The sequence below is a fragment of the Haliotis rufescens genome, unplaced genomic scaffold (assembly GCF_023055435.1).
Source record: "Haliotis rufescens isolate VD_foot unplaced genomic scaffold, xgHalRufe1.0.p SCAF_5, whole genome shotgun sequence".
In the NCBI taxonomy this organism is placed as follows: Eukaryota; Metazoa; Mollusca; class Gastropoda; order Lepetellida; family Haliotidae; genus Haliotis; species Haliotis rufescens.
This window is the reverse complement of record NW_025964223.1, coordinates 5,930,498-5,951,440: the sequence shown is the minus strand read 5'-3', so window position 1 is coordinate 5,951,440 and position 20,943 is coordinate 5,930,498. Positions and strand designations below refer to the sequence as shown.

Sequence of the window (20,943 nt, the reverse complement as noted above, 5' to 3'; positions counted from 1 at the left end):
AAGACTCAGGGAGTTGAACTTGACATATATGTTTCTCATGATGATGACATCATACTTTGTTCAAATCATTAAAGTTTATTGTTAGTCCTCAGACTGCTGACTACATATCCAAGTGAGCTACAGTGCCATTGTACTATTTTTTATATGTTTTAATTACTTGGTTTACAAATTATTTTCCAAAACAGTCAGGTCTGGGTTATTTTAGTCATCTCATAAAAATAATTATCTTGCAAGTGAAATAAAAACATGATCTGTTTTCTTAAGTGATTTCATGTATAAAATTGTCTTTCAAGAGAAATAAATGCTTCAAATGTAAAAATATTTTAAATATTGGCTGGTAACTTCAAACAATTGAAAACAAATTTTAAGATTTACCAGATTTGTGAAGTAATGAAAATCTTATTTTGGGATGATAGGGTGAAAGTGTTCTTTGATAGGGTGAAAGTGTTCTTTGATGGGGTGAAAGTATTCCTTGATAGGGTGAAAGTGATCTTTGATAGGGTGAAAGTGTTCTTTGATAGGGTGAAAGTGTTCTTTGATCGGGTGAAAGTGTTCTTTGATAGGGTGAAAGTGTTCTTTGATCGGGTGAAAGTGTTCTTTGATAGGGTGAAAGTGTACTTTGATAGGGTGAAAGTGTACTTTGATAGGGTGAAAGTGTTCTTTGATAGGGTGAAAGTGTTCTTTGATGGGGTGAAAGTATTCCTTGATAGGGTGAAAGTGATCTTTGATAGGGTGAAAGTGTTCTTTGATCGGGTGAAAGTGTTCTTTGATCGGGTGAAAGTGTTCTTTGATAGGGTGAAAGTGTACTTTGATAGGGTGAAAGTGTACTTTGATAGGGTGAAAGTGATCCTGGCAGCTAAGGTATGCATCTCTGTATATCAAGTTCTGTCACCTTGGTACAGTGGTCCCCTAGCTCTTGACCCTTTGGCAATAATTAAGCGATGTGATAAGGATACTGGCACTTGAAAGCTTTTAAGTTTACCCAAATACAGTAGCATCTCTTTAAGCCACAAACTTCATTTCCTCCTGATGAGATGAGGATACTGGCAAATTGAAGTTTACCTCAATACAGTAGCATCACTTGAAGCCACAGACTGAAGGTCCTGCTTTCCTACATTACAGGTGCCTGGGAAGAGACTACCTGGAGATTTATGAAGAGGGATATACCAAAAATAACTTCTCCCTTGTGGAGAGGCATTGTGGCACAATAGCTCCTGGCCCTTTTACGTCGTCAAGGGTGGTGAAGATTGTCTTCCATTCCAACAAATCCATTACCAAGATGGGCTTCAAGGCCAGATACTACTTCCAAACAAAGGAGGAGATATATGGAAGTAGGTTCATACACTGAACTGAATGTCAGATGAATGAATCGTTAAATCTGCAGTAAACTATGGTTATATCAAACTCAAATTGACCACTAATTTTAGTTTGTTAAAACCGTAATTCGTTATAAGCATATATACAACATCAATACAGCAAATGGCTGGGACCAAAATTTAAGTTTGTAATATCCGTCAGTCCGTTATAAGTCAGTTAGTTATAAACTTATTTTACTGTACTACTCAAAAACTTGATTCTTTCATGTGACTATAGTTCATCTGTCATGCCATCCTGACCGATGAACTGAAGTAACATGAAATAATCAGGTGATCCTTGTTTTATTTTGAGTAATATACTTTCTGTTAAGGTGTACTTTGGACTTTCAAGTCTTTAACTTTCAATGCTCGTCAGCAATATCAACTTCAGACAATACTAATAACCTTGGACTCGGGGATTGCATCAATTGTTATTTGCTTCTGGGAAGAGAATTTTGCAGTGGTCAGCAGATAAGTGTATGAACTTTATGTGTATGGCTAATATTAGGTACTGTAGGATGTTTAATGTTCTGTTGGGCTGGCAAACAGATGTAGGAACGAACCAGCCAAACAATTCACTTGGTTTGAGGTGAATGTTGTTTTGTGCTGCAGTCATAGTGAGGTCATGATAAAACACTCACACACACACACACACACACACACACTCACACTCACACACACACACACTCACACACACACACTCACACAACACACACTCACACTCCACACACCCATACACAATACACAAACACACAACATGCACTCACACACACACTCACACAACACACCCATACACACACCACATACACAACACACTCACCCACGCACTCACACAACACACACGCACTCACACACACCCATACACACACACGCACTCACACAACACACACCCATACACACACTCACACAACACACACCAATACACACACACACACCAAATACACACACCACATACACAACACAATACACACAACACAATACACACACACAACATACACATGCAACACACACACAACACAACATACACATGCAACACACACACAACACACACCATCTAAACAACATACTAATGAAACACACACATTACACATAACCACATACACACACATTCAACACTCACATAACACACACATACAACACACACACACACATAAAACACACACACACACATTAAGGCTTCTATTGGTGGCTGCTGTTTTCTGTTACCTATCAATTGTCCTGTTTCAGAATGTGGAAAGCATGTAACACACACACACACATGAAGGCTTCTATTGGTGCCTGCTGATTTCTGTTACCTATCAATTGTCTTGATTCAGAATGTGGAAAGCATGTAACACACACACACACACACACACATTAAGGCTTCTATTGGTGCCTGCTGATTTCTGTTACCTATCAATTGTCTTGATTCAGAATGTGGAAAGCATGTAACACACACACACACACACACACACACACACACACACACACACACATTAAGGCTTCTATTGGTGCCTGCTGATTTCTGTTACCTATCAATTGTCCTGTTTCAGAATGTGGAAAGCATGTAACACACACACACATTAAGGCTTCTATTGGTGCCTGCTGATTTCTGTTACCTATCACTTGTCCTGTTTCAGAATGTGGAAAGCATGTAATAAACAGTCAGGGATCAGGAGGAATAATAAAAAGTCCTGACTATCCTCGAAAATACAAGGCAAAGACGTTTTGTCAGTGGACGATTAGAGCCAGTAAACCCACAAATAAAATACTCATAGAAACAGCTACCTTTGTGTTAGAAGGAAAGATGGACCGTAAGTATACCTGAATTGTCCTCTCTTTATGAACACATCAATCATACTGGAAATGCAATTTTTGCCCACTCGTCAAACATGTTTACATGTATCATTAGGATATTTGATATTTTGTATGCAGTACAAAATGGTTTTTGTGTACAAGTATTTGAATTTTCCTATCCTGCTCTCCCCTTTTGATCTTCATGTACCCCCATTTGTCCAGTTTAACTAGATTTTCAACATCTTCTCTGAATCCTCTGAATTTTTGTACCTGTCAAATGGGGTTGAATAGGTCTTCAGCAACGCATTCTTCCTGTAAAAGGTGACTATGCTTGTGGAAAGAGGCAACTAACAGGATCGGGTGGTCAGGCTCGCTGACTTGGTTGATGCATGTCATCATATCCCAATTGCGTGGAACGATGTTCATGATGTCAAACACTGGATTGTCTGGTCCAGACTCGATTATTTACCGACTGCAGTCATATAGCTGGAATATTGCTGAGTGCAGCATTAAACAACAAACCAAAACCTGTCAAATAGTGTCTATTATCCCTGCATATTGCTAAAAGCTGCATAAAACCATACTTTCTCACTCACTCATCTACTTCAACAAGTTGTGCTCAAATAGAAAATCGATCCTTGTGGAAGGAAGCTCCTTCATAACAAATGCAGAAGATTAACCCTTTATGTTTCAGAAACGGGCTGCCAAAATTCTGTGATGAGAATATACAGTGATATTAACTCTGTGCAGCCTGCCGAGGTGCTGTGTGGCCAGATGGGCACTAATATAGCTTTCCTCTCTTCGGGGGACACTTTTAGAATAACGTAAGCAATCAAGCTTTTACTTGACATTTGATAATAGAATTAATGTATAACCAGGATTGTGTAGGTATCGAGGAAGACCAGACTCCGGCTGTGGGTGTGAGTCTTTATTTCTCTGTCTTATAACTGGACACCCTTAAACTCAAGTATAGGCACTTAATGTGGCAGGTACATATGGTATATACATATGGGTTTTCAATGCATATCAGTAGATCCTGGCACAGCTAAGGGATACAACACAAGAGTGAATTGCAGGGTCACTATTGAGTTATGTCCCTTAGCTATGCCAGGATCAACTGATATGCATTGAAAACCCAGAAGTGATTATGATCCTTGGTTTGTCATCACATTACCCATGTCTAGTTGTATTGGTTTACTGTATGTACCATGTTGGGCTTGTCAGCACATTGAGCTACGATATGACTGAATACTGTTCAAAGTAGTGTTAAACTCAGTTACTGGCATTTTACAGCATCTTTTCTGTGTGTTATTTCATTCAGTTTGATTTGCTTAGAAGCACTGCACAAAGTATGACTACATATTGTTGTTTATCACCCATAGGGTTAGAAATAACACTTCACGCACACCAGTGTATTGTTTCGGAATGTTGGAATGACTTCACACTGGAAATGATGTCGTAGGTGAAGATTGTTGATGTCATCCGATAATTGTGGTTTTCTAAGCAACGGCCATGATCAGGGCTTTACTCTAAAGAGGAGTTCAAAAGAAGGAAGAAATAATAGACAATAATGAAATTACACTCATGTGTGTTACACTGATTTTATGAAACTTGTGTAAAACTTCATGCATTACCCTTGCTCTTGCTCGGGAAATAAAAGAATTGTGACACTTTTCATAAGATCAGTACGACACACTTGCTGTATAATACTTTCTCATTCTGATACCTATACATGTATTTGATTGACAAAAAGTTCACCTGGACTTAATCTGTTCCAGATTTGTGACATCACTTCGGTCACTTGGTGGTAAAGGATTCAAGTTATCATGGACAGAAGTCAATGAAGATGGTAGGTGTTGACATAATATGTTTGTGAAACAATTGTTTCCTGCTGAGAATTAGTTCAGTTGTGAGTTGAAGTGTCATTTCCCAGGTCAGTTGATAGAAGATGTAACTCTGTAGACTGCTATGCAGTTTTTATTGTAATGGGCATCAGCAGAACTTTGGGCATTTGGGCCCAGCAACTAGATCTGCTTGAACTACAGATGTAAAGATACAAAAGTATACATTTATCAGTATTTTGAAACATTATTTTGATAATTTAGGCTTTTGTTGAGTAGAGATATTCTTGCAATCAGGTTTTCCGTCCATTATGGTGAAGGGTTCATTGAAACATACATAACACATAGATAATAAATATATGTACAAGGAATATGATGATGTCACAATTGGTGCTGTACAAATATTTGTGATGATGGAAGCTTCTGAAAACAAATTAGTGTCTGAATATGCCAAGATGTCGAAGCTTTTTCTTGGTACTAAAAATGACAAAATAAGATGAGTCATGTAATGGAGGGTCCAGTAATTGAGCTCTGTTGTCGGAAACAACAAAAGCCAACTTTTACACATAAACATGACCTTACGCATGTTAGACAAGACATGTATACCCAATCACTACACGCTTTCTCAAACTAAATCACAACTCCTTTTGATGCCCTTGTATGTGAAAAGTGATGCCAGATCCACAAGGATATGTATAATATTGTCAACTTTCTATGTTCAGATGTGAATCTTTAATATATTCTGTTTCAGATACCTGCTTTGGTTTTAAGTGTGCTAAAAACAACTATTGCATATCGTCTGAATTGAAGTGCAATGAATTACCCAACTGTGGCCGAGGTGATGAGTCGGATGAGACAGCCGAATGTAAGTTGGACAGAGTTGTCTCCCTTCGACCATGAACTGAGTATCTCATTGCAACCAAGTTGTGGGAGAGTACATTATGTGAGAAATGATTTTGGAGCAGAGTAGCTGTAGCCATCATAGTAGAGACACGTGATAGTTGGTTTGTTATCCACACATAGACTTATTTTGATTTTTAGGTGCTATTTGTACAAAATTAGAAAGGATTGAACAGTTAGTATAATGTATGCTGCTGACCTCCTGTTGTAGATACATCAGTGCACATGGAAATGTGCACGCAGGGATCTGATCAGTTTGACGCATTTGCGCGATCCATTCTGGATGTATGCCAATGGATGCATTCATGACTAACTAGACACACAGTGCACTGTATGTTAGAGTGACATTTGCACATGTATTAATACTGTATAATGTGCTCTGGGTGCTTCGGTAAGCTGCAAAGGTAATAAGGTGTGCAATGATCTTAACATAGGAGGTCACATTTGACAGTAACTATACCACCATTGGATCATTTTTGTACACCAAGTCTGAAGATTTCAGAAACAAAACCTTAAAATTCACTGTGTATTCAAGTACAGGTATAAGTGTTCAGACAAAATGCAGAGACCAATGCAATATACCACTCTTTGTTATTTTGATATAAAGGTATGTCATCTTTAGAAGTATAGATTTCTTTTTGCCCAATTGACCCTGAAGAAAATAAAATAAGAAATGCTACAATATTGACACCAGAAAACAATCAATCTCTTTCATCTACTGAAAAAGATTCCAATATCTGTTATGAAAAACTTGTGATGAAAGAACCATATGAATGGATCAGTAAAAAACAGTGACTATGTTGCTACTCTGCTTGGCATATAAACAATGTTATAGCCTGTTCATACTGAAACATACACCTGGACTAGCAGACAGGATTTATGGGTTTTGTTTTGGAATGTCACGTTTTCGTTACTGTGAATTAAACCCTTTAACTTCGGCTGTTTTCATTTATTGGAGAAGACCCTTGTTTTAGTCAACTGTAATTTGATCTTTGTCCTGTTAAGACAGTTACAATTGCATATATGTTATGTTGTTTTGTGACACAAGATCTTTTTATGTTTTGTAATTTGAAAGTAGGGAATCATCTTTGAGCAGCATCTGCTTCACCACTGCTAGTGTGTGTTCCTGTACATATAGGGAGCACTGCTGTGTTGCACAGGGTACATTTGATGCTCACCTTGTCTTCTTTGTTTCAGCTGGTTATGCAAATTGTGTTGTTCAGCTCAGAATATTCAGTTTTTGTTTAATTTGGGGATGAAAATAGAAGTGCACAATCAGAAAATGGTGGCAAACATTTCACTTCATAATACATAATTTAACTTATCAAACAGTGGGTGCTGATACTGAACAGCTGATTTATCAGTTGTCCTGTCAGTACTTCTATTGACTGTGACTGTGTCACTCACCTTTGTGTTAAAGTAGGTTGGAAAGTAGCCATTAAATATTTTACTACAGGACAATTGTAAAGTAATTGTTATATCAACTGAAATAACTGAATATTGTTAGTAATTATCTTGACATGGTTTAATGCATATTTGGGTAATAAAGTCTCACCTCTCGTTTCCGTCCAATTCAGACTGCAGTACGTCTGTGATGAGGAGTGAAAACAAGTCTAAAAATATTAATAGTCTTGGTTCTCAGGCACCGCCCGCATCATCATAAAGTGTGCCACACGTTTTATTTTTATTTCCATTTTTAAAAAAATAAAAAAATCCTTAAATATTCCAAGTCCAACTGTATTTCAGTATTTTACATTCATGTAGGGAAGCCCTTTCCCACAACTGTTTATTTTGTTACACATCTGTTTATTTGGTTACATACGAGTTTGAACAACCAAAAATAAATTTAAAAAACACCATCCGCCCACACTATATTTTCAAAAGCCTTTGCTGGAGAAAAATGTACTTTATTATTTTAAGCCTAACCAGACATGTTTAGTAAAGTGTTAAAAGAACAGAAAAATGGTAGGCATAAATCAGTTTAAAATTTTGAATTGTTTAATTTAAAAAAACAAAATTTAATGAAAAATCTTTATAGTTCCTAAAGGGTTCATCTTCAGCCACAATACACACTGGTAGATTGAAGGTCTTCAAAGAGGGATGTTTTGAGAGATGTTCTCAAAGAAAATCTGAATATGATAAACATAACAGCAACTTCACATATCATTTAAGGAAATTGAAACTGAGTGACAAGATAGTCTGATTGTGACACAGCATCAACACTGGTAGAGGTTCAAGAACTAACAGGATACTTTCATATGCAATTATTGAAACTGATGGGCACTTGTATTTTCCTATCCAATTTGTATTATTTTATTTTCCTTTCTTCCATGGATATAGGCGGAGCACCATCAATGTTGAGTTTCCACGCCGTCATTGTGTTCAGTGTGACTTGTCACTCCTTTTTTCTCACACATTTTATTTTACATTGAGGTAGGTGGAATGGGCATACTGTTTCCTGCTGTAGTGCTGACTGGCATACTTGCATCAGGAGCCAACAGGGCAGCTGCAGTTGTATTGTCACACCAACACCATATCTGGACTTTCAAAAACAACACTAAAACAGTGACGACAATTTAGGGAGATTAGTTAATGGTATTATTGGTCATGCACGAGTGATTTTATTCCTAGTAAGGTTGTTTTGGAATGTTTGAAAATTTCAACTTGTGTAAACAATAGGTCATAATTGCAAGTAAATTTAATGTCTTGACAAAATGAATTTGTGAGATTGATTGATCGTTCTTAATCATTATTGTCATCTGGATGTGAATCACATTTTGTCTGAGTAATTGGTCTCTTTTAAGCTAATCTTGTGGACAAGAGCTTTACGTAGAAATATATGATAAATATGGGTAATTTGATGTGATAAAGAGGATGTTTTATGCATGAACCACTTGTTTAGATGAGAGATTATGATAACATTGTTATTCAAACTTAGAATAGATTACATTCGTGACTCAGAGTTGGCAATGAAGAGGTCCTTCAGAACAGACACAATGTATGTGTGTCCTTCCTCTTCCAGAGGTATAGATATAGTGTCTAATCCTCATTCCATGAATACTTCCATCCTGTCTTCAATAAATAAAACTTGAGGTATTATTCAACCACTTAATTACTGACAATTTGAACAAATAACAGTTATTACTAATAGATATTTTCAAACTCGCTGTTACCTCAACATATTTTCTATATGCAATAATCACATTTTTGATATGCAGCGCAAGTTTGTGCAATGCAATATGTGCACGATGGTATCATCAATTTGACATGCAGTGAATTCTTTATGCAATACAAAAATGTGCACGATGGTATCATCAATTTGACATGCAGTGAATTCTTTATGCAATACAAAAATGTGCACGATGGTATCATCAATTTGACATGCAGTGAATTCTTTATGCAATACAAAAATGTGCACGATGGTATTTTCAGTTTGACATGTAATCCAGACACAAGGCAATACAAAAACATGCTGCAAGTTGGGTGGACGTAACTATGCCAGTCAGCGCTGTGGCTGGGGGAAACAGGAATATGCTTCAGCGTTAGCGTGTATACGTCATGTGCATGCCAATCCACCAATGCATTTTGTTTTCCATTAATCAGGCACGGTATATATATTGAACCGTGAAGGGTCCCATGGTATGTAACCTTATCTCTATCTGCCCTGCTCTCCCTCCTGTTCAACTCCTCAACACTCAACTTTCTGAAGAAAAAACAATGCATCATTTTGACAATTGTTGAAAAATATACTTCAAATACTAATACATAGGCATTGTGCAGGTTTTACCTCATTCTTGAATATTTTATACATGGGAAGAATGGAAGGTTAAGTTAGGTGTTTGTTGGTATTATATTTGTTTTTCTACATCTAGCAGAGAAATTCCTATGATACTTTGAACATGAATGTAATGACACAATGAAAGTAACCTGTGATGTGATGTTAGGCGGTAAACAAAGAACATGTTAGAAAAACAAGTATTTCTCTGTAAAGAACCTAAGAACAACCGTCTGATAATGTTCATTGATCACAGGATACAATGAGTTTGTTAGGGGAATCTATGTGACCATCTGACACCATGACAGTCTGTGATGTTTTTTCACTTGTGTACTTGATATACAGGAAAAACAGCAGACTGATATCTAGTATATATTCACAATATTATGTTTTGTGGGCATTCAGGGCTTAAATAGGTCCCTATGATCCCATGCTTAATCTCAAGAGCAAACATCACAATAAGGGTCAAGTGGTCACAATTTATAGCCAAGATGATTGTGTCATTTTACCTCATTGGATAGTCTTTCTTACCTAGAACTTAGTATTTACAGACCATCATGACATAGTTAAACTATTGCTGACTTCAGCGTAATACATAGTAATTACACTGCATCAGTCAGGCAAACAATTCTACTCATTAGGAAGGGCAGAAGAGATTATCTTCAGCCCAAGAGTCACTCAATTCAATACACCCTTTGACATTTGTTGTCCCAGATCATAACTTCAATTACTAATGGTATCTGTGGATGTTGTGAAGCAAATAGCAGCCAAACTAAAGTTTCTGTTCCATTATTAAGTCATGCATCAGCTAGGTAGAGCTGTATTTCAACAATTGTCAGCACACTCGTAGATTGTTCCCTCAATGACAGCTGGAGACACCGCCAGCAGTATACTACCATGGTGTTTGCCCCACTTCCTTGGGCTTCCGAGTTGTGTCATGGTTGTTGCATGCTGAAATAACATGTGTTCAGTCAACATGGTTAACATGTTCATTGTTGTTTTAAATTATATTGAAACCTCATCAGTAACAGAAAATACCCAACTGCTTTTGAATATTATTGGATTCAAAGGTTGTCCTACAGTTGAAGTAGCTTCAATGTCACCGATACATGAACTTGTAGTCTGAATGTAGACAAGTGACTGGTCCTTCAATGTCACCGATACATTAACTTGTAGTCTGAATGTGGGCAAGTGACTGGTCCTGATTTCATATAGCCACAAGTACTTCAAGCATATATATGCCCTGTATATTCACAAGTTGCCCCCAAGGCAGAAGGACTCCAAAAAGATAAAACAGAATTATGATCAGATAGCCACCATAGGCAAAGCCCAATACTGAACCATCATCTGACTGATTGTGATTCCAACTTGAAACCCTACTACATGAGGATTGTTGCTCAAGCTCTGGACATGGTTTGCCTGGTCCAGCCTTGATTTCAAACTGGTTGCTTTGATATGGCTGTATAAGTGATATGGCTGACTGCACCATTAAATATTCACAATCTCACAAGCTTAACTATTTCATGTCATATACACTTCTGTTATATTATATACGTTCTAAGTACATTCACTGAGAAATATGAGGATTGTTTAAACAAGTTTGACATCATTATGAAGATGATCATAGTGCTGCATGTGTAGTTTAGGGGATGTCAACAGTCTGCAGGAATGTAAACCTAACTGCCTTTGCTTCTTATGATAACCATGATTGTGAATGAACCATGACACATGTGCCAACAAGTCACTACTTGATTCTTAATAGTGACACACACATAAATTTAGAGGATTAAATAATTGGTTATGATACCTGTGAGGACATAGGTTAGAATATATCTCAGCACCCTATTACTGGTTATGAAAGGAGACTTACCTGGAATTGATGGCTCTCGGGCTGTGACTGGTTATGTGTCATAGTACCCTGGTGGCATGGACCCTATGCTCATGTTGACGGGTCCAGACTTCATTATTTACAGGCTGCCTTGATGTAGCTTGAATATTGCTGACTATGGCATTCACTAGGTGGTTATGATCTAAATTCTAAGTTTTCTGCTCAGAATGTCAAAGTGTCGTAATCAAATTGGCATGAAGTTTTCCACAAAATAAAATACCTTGTCACTGAATAGTAGTGCTGGTACATGGCAGGTTGGTACATATGTCATGGAAGATATGCAGTATGTTCTAATGCATGGCTTTGTTTTCAGCAAGACCCAAATTCCATTGACAGATTTCACATCCTATTTTCAGATGATCATTCTTACAGGTTTTACATTTTTGGTCCGTAGGCTTTACTTGGACCATTTAGGATAAAATGTTTTACCTTTATTGCACACAAATAACTTTGTACATATTCTATACTTCTTTTATTTATCGAAAATCAGTATATACAAACCAGTTAAAAAGTTTATATTATTTTATGGTAACATGATAAAATAAAGACCAATTCAGTCATTGCACATGCATAATCTTGATTATTTTTCATGTGCATAATACATTGTATCTTGACTTTGAATTAATATTGAAATCTCTATTCACTTTTATACCACATGGCCAGTACTGACCAACAATGTCTATGTCCATTCCAGGTCCAACTACAGCCGGGGTACAGATTCTTCACATAGCCATAGGGACGTCCATATCTTCATTTTTCTGTATCATCCTTTTAATATGTGGATTTTACCACCGACGGAAATTTCGCTCAGAAAGGACTCCTCCTGATCATGATCATGTAGAAGTAAGATATGTGTCTGCTCCGACAGGGTGCAACACAACAGACAGACTCCTCATGGAGGAGAAGACTCAAGAGAGTCCTCGGTGTCAGAAGGTCTCTATGGTATGATGGAGGCTCGTTCTAGTGTATATAGGATTCAAATTATATGTTAAACACAGGCAGCAAGCAATTATGTACAACTGGGCACCACCGCTTCCGTGTATGAGTTGATGGCGTATGTTTGGAGTATACTTGTGCAGTACCATTGCAGTATACTTGGAGTCCCCTTTGTGCACATTAACAGTATACTTGAACAGTATTTTAAAGTCATAATTGTGGGGCAACTAAAGCTTTGTGTGGCATGCTGTAGAAAGCCTTCAAAGAAGCGAGATCCCATGTCTGAAGAAATGATCAAGGGAGAACTAGATTTCACCTCCCGTGGAAGAAGGATGTGTTTCTGATTGAAGAGCTCATGGTACCTTTTGCAGTCCAATGAAATGAAAGAAAATCAGAAAACTTTCATTGGCAGTGTACAAATTAGAAGAGAGTGCTTGTAGAATACTGGATATGTTTTGTTTATTCATACAAAAGACAGTACCTTGAAGTTTTCTTGGCACTATCCAATGTACTTAATTTGCACTGTATCAAGGCCAGCTTGTATTGGAATGGTTCCATGTGGAATGTCTATAACATAGACATCAAGAACATTATACTACACTCATTACATTACAACAACCCATTGGTTATGGTGTTTCCACCAAACCCCCAAGTAAGTTGGCATTGCTTAGCTTTCATTATTTAATTGTGATCTCGGCTTCTTCTACATGATATTGAATGAACATTCTTATAGTTTCACACGACCTGGACATTTGACATCAATGTGTATGTCCTCTACTACATTCATCGGTACTTCACTCTATGGTACGTAGGACAAACTTGTTGTCTCTGCGATGCACATTTGGATTATTTAACAATTATGAATGGCTTGATTGGCTGTATATTCTATTGAAATGCATCCTGTTCTACAATAATGGATGAAACCCACAGTTCTTACCTAAATACAAGTGATAAATGACCTGAGTACTATGATAACCCTTGGTCCACTGAACTGAACCTCATGATGACAAGCACATGATCTCCTCGTGAAAGAAAGGTCTATTCATGAGTTTATTCTTGTACTGGACTCCCTTGACATTCAGAACATCTCTAGGACAATGGACTCTCTTGACATTCAGAACATCTCCAGGACAACTGATAACCTGGTCCAGAAACTGATCATTTGTATGTCATCAGTAACCTAGTGCATTTTATATGTACTTGCAACAGAAGTCAGTCCCAGATGTATTACCTACTTCATCCGAATGAAGACCACGAAGTCAGTCAACCCTTAAATGGCAGTACCATATGACAGAAATGACTATGTTGGATCTTGAAATGTAACTTGATGAAAGATCTTTGGAAAGAGTAATATGAAGTATTGTCACCCTGCATGATGGTAGGTACCAAACAGTTACCTCATGTACATGCTGCAAGTCTGAGTACATACGTCAAGTATTACCTCCACGACACACGCATCGGAACAGTTATCCTTCAGTTACTGTACTTCCTGTGGTGGTGGAGTTGAGACAACAAAGGATTCAGATGATTACATTGTATACCTGGCAATTAACAGGAGGAAGTTAATTGTGTTTTGACATATTTATGTGTACAGTTTCAAATGTAAGGAAGAAATGTGTACTGTCAAAATATCCCTACTATTGCACTGGACAGTATTAGTTGATCATTGATGTCCAAGTGTGCAGACTTTTTTTTGTACATGCATATGTGTAAGAGAGACCCAGTGTATGGAGTATGGCCTAGAACAGTGCATGGTAATGTGTGTGCAGATGTGTAGAAATATGTTGTGTATGTACATTAACAGTACACAGGGAACAGTATTATTGTTGTGCTGTCAGAGTACATGTACAAAGGGTTTAGTTGATCATGACCAGTATGCATAGGCAGGACCCCTTTAAGAAGGCACTGAAGAAAAGGTGAACTGTGCTTGACCTATGTATGATTGCCACATGCAATCTGGCCTATTACTGCTTCTGGTCATGGATTGCCTGACATATGTCTGATTGTCACACGCAGTTCGGCCTATTACTTCATCTGGTCATGGATTGTATGGAGGAGTCCTGGCCACGCCACTGTTAATATTTCAGCTATATAATGTGGCCTGCTCAATATTAGAAACCACAAGAAACAGCAGTTAAGGAACATTGGCAGTCGAGTGAGTGAGGCATGCTGGACACAATGGGTATTGGACAGACTCCCACAAGTACAATAAGCTCACATGTGTCTGTGTTAGTATACAGATGTGTTGGTCCTGAGGATGAGAATATATTGAGCTGTTCTGTGGACAGATAGGATGGAGAATGCATGTGTATTTGTTGTTATACTTGTGCATAGGTGGATGATATACAGTTGTTGCTTCTAACTATGTTGCTTGATTGGTATTAATGCTGTATGTATTTTCATGACACTGCCAGACGGAACAACAGAATATCTGGCAATAACTTATCTTTTCATACCAAAGCAATGTAAGATACGAGTGATTTATTGGTCATACATATATCCCTGTTCCACTGTAAATCAGCTTTACTTGATACTGGTATCAATGGTATCTATTTTTTCTTCATTGCCCCCTTTCTGTAATCTATGTTATGGCTTTTCCAGAAAGACAGTTTTAATGAAACTAAACTGTAAGAAACAAAATCTCCCAACCTCAGGAAATGTGGACGCAAATCAGGTAATTTATTTATTGTGGCCTAACAAAAGATATGATATGAAGTAACTTCACTCTGAGAGTTGTCAACCTTGTGTTACAAATGTAGCTGATTTCTGTTCATACTTCGCCCCCTCCAAATACTGGTTATGTTCATCCAGAGTTTAAACTACTCCATGTAGTCGGGGAGATAGTGGTGGTGCTCAACGGAAAGTGTATGGTATGTTTAGCTGGCATTACACTGATATTAGAACAGGAGTATGCTAATTGCTTTGTTACAGTATCCTCTGAGCTGTCAGTCATGTTCTGAGAGAATCGGTAGCAAAATAATCCATCCGTAACATATGGCATTACTTGCTTCAATCCTGTAAATAATCTTGTATATTTGTGCAGATATATGAAAAATACTTCAAGAAAAGTTGTTTTTTTGTGTATATGGGTTGTACTTAGTGAGGTAAACATAGAATTATTTCTAGATTCTATTTTATAGCTCAGCCAATTACTTCTATATCTAAGAATATCTTAATTCTGTTTACTTAGAGTTACATTCTGTTTTCTGTATATGTTCATGACATAAAACTTGGTCATTTGAAGAGATTCTGACCATTACTGTTGTGATGTTGCCGTTGGATGTCAGTAGTTTTAATATGAATACAAACTTATGTTGGAGATTTGGTCTAGTCTTTGCTTCAAAGATAGTGAGTATGTAGTTCTGTAGAGAGTTGTGTGTTTCAGTGAATGATACTGGACACCTCCCATGTGTTAACTGAGATCTGTAGTTAAAGTGATCCTGAGTGAATGAAATATGAAGTTCCTGCATGGACTGTACATGACTGTCTTGACTTTCTCTTGATCAGCTGACTTACAGTATGATCAGCTGTGATATTGATAAATGTGTCCATGATCATTCTTGTGTAGATTCAAATGTCTCCTATTCATGTGTACAGACCATGTGTACAGACAACATGTACAGTTTAACCATCAATTGTACAGAGGAGTGTACATGTGTTATGATGAATTCAAATATTTCTAAACATGAAAACAGTTGTGTGATTCTTCAACCATAAGTCATGTTTATACTTCAGTTTTTTATATGTATAAAGTACATGTCACTTAACAGTTAAATGGTGTCATATTTCAACCCAATGCTCCAGCTTCACCTCATACAGATGCCCTTGCCACACACTGTAACAGAAGGTATCATGTCCAGTTTGTAATAGACACATAACCATGCATTTATAGGATTCATCTGAAGATAATGGAGGCACACAGATATATCATTGTGTACAAATACTACCATGTCCAAGTCCGAAATGTTTAGGTACAAGTGAAATTGATATTGCCTGACACATACATACATGTATTGGCATTGAGGTACACAGCCAACCAAAGGCCACACCTTCATTTATCCGCAGGCTACAGATTTGGTCTTGTATGAATGGCTAATATGTTGTGATCTGTCTCAGACACCCTGACTAATTTGTATAGATTAGGCATTTATTTGACAAAATTATTGTTCCATGAATGTATTGTTTTATAAAACAATTAATTCAAGTCTTTGAAAGGCATTTAGAAGTGATACACATAAGGAAGAGAATATATGGATGTCAACTTGTTTATTATGAGGAACACAAATAGGACTTGTGTTGGTGGTAAAAATGAAGTGTTTCATTTTGATCTTGTGTTATCATTTAATCAATGTTTGGATTGACTATGCCTGAAGCTGAACAATAAGACATGTGGCATTATCTACATACAGACACATGTACAGCACAAGATGCACAGATACATCACATGTGTACAACATTCATTACAAATATATATACATGTACAACACACATTACAGATTGGGATATATACATCAGTCAGGTATGTAATAATGACAAATACTATACAGAACACACAAATCTATATATGGCCATAAACTGGTGGGTTTGAAGCATTCTGATATACATTCTGCGATTTTGATGAATTTGTAAGTCTGCATATTTCCTGCAAATTTCATTTCATGTCTGTTAATTCCCAAAGTCATTTCTGTTTCAAAGTCAAAGAAATCGGGCATCAATTGTGCGAGATGATTATTTTTAGTAAATGTCTTCATTTATGCAAGAGTATTTCTTTATGGTTCAGAAGCTGTAATTCCCATATCAAGAATAAAACAGAGATATTTTAGTCATGTCACAAAACAGTCTACAGAAGTACCTTACATGATCTAAAATAGATTTGTTTCCTAAGTTTGTGTTGTCTATATATCTGACTGTGAGCTTGTGTAGCTTATTGCTCTAAATCTATATGTAACAGTGTCATTGCTCTGTTCAAAAGCGTAATTGTATATTGTAGCAATATCATTCATGTTGCTCTGTCCACTATGCACGCACATCTTCATAGGATCAAGCACTACTATCCATTTAGATTAACAATAACACCCATTTAGGTAAGAGGGAATATTTAAACCACCTGGAAACATGATCATTCTTACCGGTATGTGGTAGTATAAAGAACTATTCAATATGTCATGTCAGTATTTGGAGGACGTCCAATGGAAAGACACTTAGCCCTATGTGTAGAAAACGCACCCATTTTTGAAGCTTTCTTCTCGTATGTGCGAAGTTATGAACTTGGTATTGTGACAACTGAACTGACAGTTTGCTTTAATGACCAACTGCTTGGATGTCCATGTGCTTCCTGCATCTGTTTTACATCATTAATTTTGTAGCAATGCTCATTGAATAGTGACTCACAGCTTAATGGTCATCAGTTACTGTTTGATGTGTCGCTCGAAGTCAGTCAACAGTCAAGGAGCAGTTCAAAATCCAGGGTCGGATTGATGTCTTAATTCCTTAACAGATCTGTAATATTTCCCTCAAATTGACGTTTCAGTGTTTTCTGTTCAAGTAAAACAGCACCAGTTCAAACTGTTGAATGTTACCCTGAAACTAAATGTCCTCATTATTGTACAGACGATGAAGTGGAAGAAAGAGCGTGCCAAAAGATGGTTTGGTCTTGTGTTGACATTGCGGCAATATTTGTTGTGCAGTGCTGTAGGCAATGATACTCCACATGTTTTTCTTTCTTCGAGTCTGCTAAGTTCCAGGGGAGGTGGTGTCTCAGAACTAATGGAATTAAGTTTGTTATCCAATGTCCAACTTTTGAACTGCCTCCTTACTTTGTATTATGATAATTGTTTGAAAAGTGATTGGGACTGAATATCCCTTTTCAAAAACAAGTGTCACTATGAAATATTGAGTGTGTCTCATTGCCTCTGCTTATACGATCATATGACACTCAGGAATAACATTACAACTTGCTGTCAGTGGTTTTTTTAAATGACTAACATTCAGTTTACAAAAGTCTCATAAGGAATGATATGCTGTGTTGATCATGATTACATTAGTACATCTTGACTGAATATTTGCTTTTCGTAAATCATTTCAAGTTCTTGATATATTCATAGCACAAGCTATATATTGCTCATTCACAGAGTTTAACTGTCACTTTTTTTATCAAATCATTTTTATAACAAAGTACAACTTTTTGATGATACATATGTGTTTGCTTCATGATAATTGATTGCCCAGTGAATAGCTAGCATGCAGATTGTGAGGTCAAATTCTGTTTCCTCTGAGAATTACATTTGCGTGAACACTGTTCTTATTGGTGAGGTGTGTCATTGCTAATCATTCTCATTGCCAGTTACTGTATGTCCTATCAAGACCAGGTGACTCGTGTTTATGCTGTTGATTTACTTTGAAGATTAATCTGGGTTGTGTTACTGAATGTGCTGGTGACAACGTTAATGTATACAGGGAAAACGTGAAGATTTCAGGATGATAGCACGTTATATCTGGTCGGATCTGATCAAGTTTCTCCACCATACATTTCCCTTTCAACAAACCTCATTGCTAAGAAACATCTTACACATTTGGTAAAAACATATGTACCGAACAATTTAGGTCTGTGCCCAGCAGATTAACATTTTGTAGTTTAATGTAAATGATAGACTCACATTGAGTTCATTCGAAACATATCAGTCGTCCTTTTTGAAATCAAGTACAGACCTTACCTTGTGTTGAGGGGATGTTATACACTGACAGCTCATACAGCTACCTTGTGTTGAAACAAGGGGGATGTTACACACTGACAGCTCATACAGCTACCTTGTGTTGAAACAAGGGGGGTGTTACACACTGACAGCTCATACAGCTGCTACCTTGTGTTGAAACAAGGGGGATGTTACACACTGACAGCTCCTACAGCTACCTTGTGTTGAAACAAGTGAGATGTTACACACTGACAGCTCATACAGCTACCTTGTGTTGAAACAAGGGGGGTGGTACACACTGACAGCTCCTACAGCTACCTTGTGTTGAAACAAGTGAGATGTTACACACTGACAGCTCATACAGCTACCTTGTGTTGAAACAAGGGGGGTGGTACACACTGACAGCTCATACAGCTACCTTGTGTTGAAACAACAAGGTGTTACACACTGACAGCTCAAACAGCTACCTTGTGTTGAAACAAGGGGGGTGTTACACACCGACAGCTTATACAGCTACCTTGTGTTGAAACAAGGGGGATGTTACACACTGACAGCTCAAACAGCTACCTTGACACTACTTCTTGAACAAATAGAACTTGTGTAGTGAAGTTGACTGTCAAGGAGAGTTTACCGCGGAAGGTGATGGCTCAAATATTAATAATGTGTTAGCCTCACTATGTTTACAGTGAATGTTAGATCCATTTATCTTTTTATTTACATTGGAGGCTTTCATATCGTTAAGAATAGTTTAACAATTCCCTTGACCTCTAACGCATGAAAATAAGCATGAGAATGGAACTGTTTCATGCAGCTGAAACATTATATTCCAATTTACTCTTGTGAGGGATTGATTTTGACAAACATTTGACCATATACTAGACCCATGTACATGTTTGTGTTGTACACTAGACTGAAGACCTATTGTTTTGTTGGTGTTTCCACATTTTGTACATTGTAGATTACTGTTTGGAGCAACGAGATGTGCTGTGTGTATAGAGATTGAATGGTGTATGAATGGTGACAGGTGATTGTTTATTAACATATGACTAATATGTAAAATAAATTTATAAATATTTGCAAAAAAATTTGTTTGTTGTTATGTTTTACAGGAGCAGGGATGGTGAGATGTGTGGACAGGTTCCCATAAGTCTCAGGATTTAAGACAATATTGATTTGTTCCAGAATACACAAGAGACATAATTTTTCATCAGGTTTGACCCCAGAAAACATTCCCTGAGTATTTCTGCGATTCCACAATGTAAAGCCTACTCGGACCTGGAATTTGAACCAACCCACCTGACCCGTGCATGATGCAAGGAAATTTAGACTATAGGGTCACGCATGCCTCTCTCATCGATGCTCTTGATATCAATCACAGGATTGTCTGGTCCATACTCTATTATTTACAGACCACCATCATATATAGCTACAATATTGCTGATGGCGTTAACCAACCAACCAACCAATTTAATGGCAAATGAGATTCTGCACCAGCCCTGTCTTATTAAAGATGGCTCTTAGTGAGGGCTTTACCTTGGTTTATATCTACTTTGTACTGCCAGTCATAATGAAGATGTTGTGCATAGTAATGGTGCTTGCTTTGTGACATTGCTCACTGCTCACTTCTGTATAAACACATGTAAAGAAGCATTTTGACAATTTTTAAGTCATAAAATAATGCATGTTAAAGTATATTAGAATTCTGTCAGAAACCATGCTCCCAACTTCTACATGGGAGTGATAATTCTTGTGTCAGTATTGAAAAAGAATACTGGACACT

The 20,943-nt window shown here is 37.3% G+C and overlaps 1 protein-coding gene across 3 annotated transcripts in view; it reads left to right on the top strand.

Annotated features, from left to right (window-relative positions):
* Nucleotides 1–20,248, top strand: part of LOC124133617 (cubilin-like) — a 69,596-nt gene extending 49,348 nt beyond the window's left edge. For all 3 annotated transcript variants that reach the window (XM_048383734.1, XM_048383735.1, XM_048383733.1), the window contains 6 exons: nt 1,123–1,331; nt 2,975–3,148; nt 3,826–3,955; nt 4,910–4,980; nt 5,724–5,837; nt 12,230–20,248. In XM_048383734.1, coding sequence (XP_048239691.1) covers nt 1,123–1,331; nt 2,975–3,148; nt 3,826–3,955; nt 4,910–4,980; nt 5,724–5,837; nt 12,230–12,483 — 952 coding nt within the window. In that variant the 3' untranslated portion in view covers nt 12,484–20,248. The remainder of the gene's footprint in view (nt 1–1,122; nt 1,332–2,974; nt 3,149–3,825; nt 3,956–4,909; nt 4,981–5,723; nt 5,838–12,229) is intronic.
* Nucleotides 20,249–20,943: the final 695 nt, after the last annotated feature.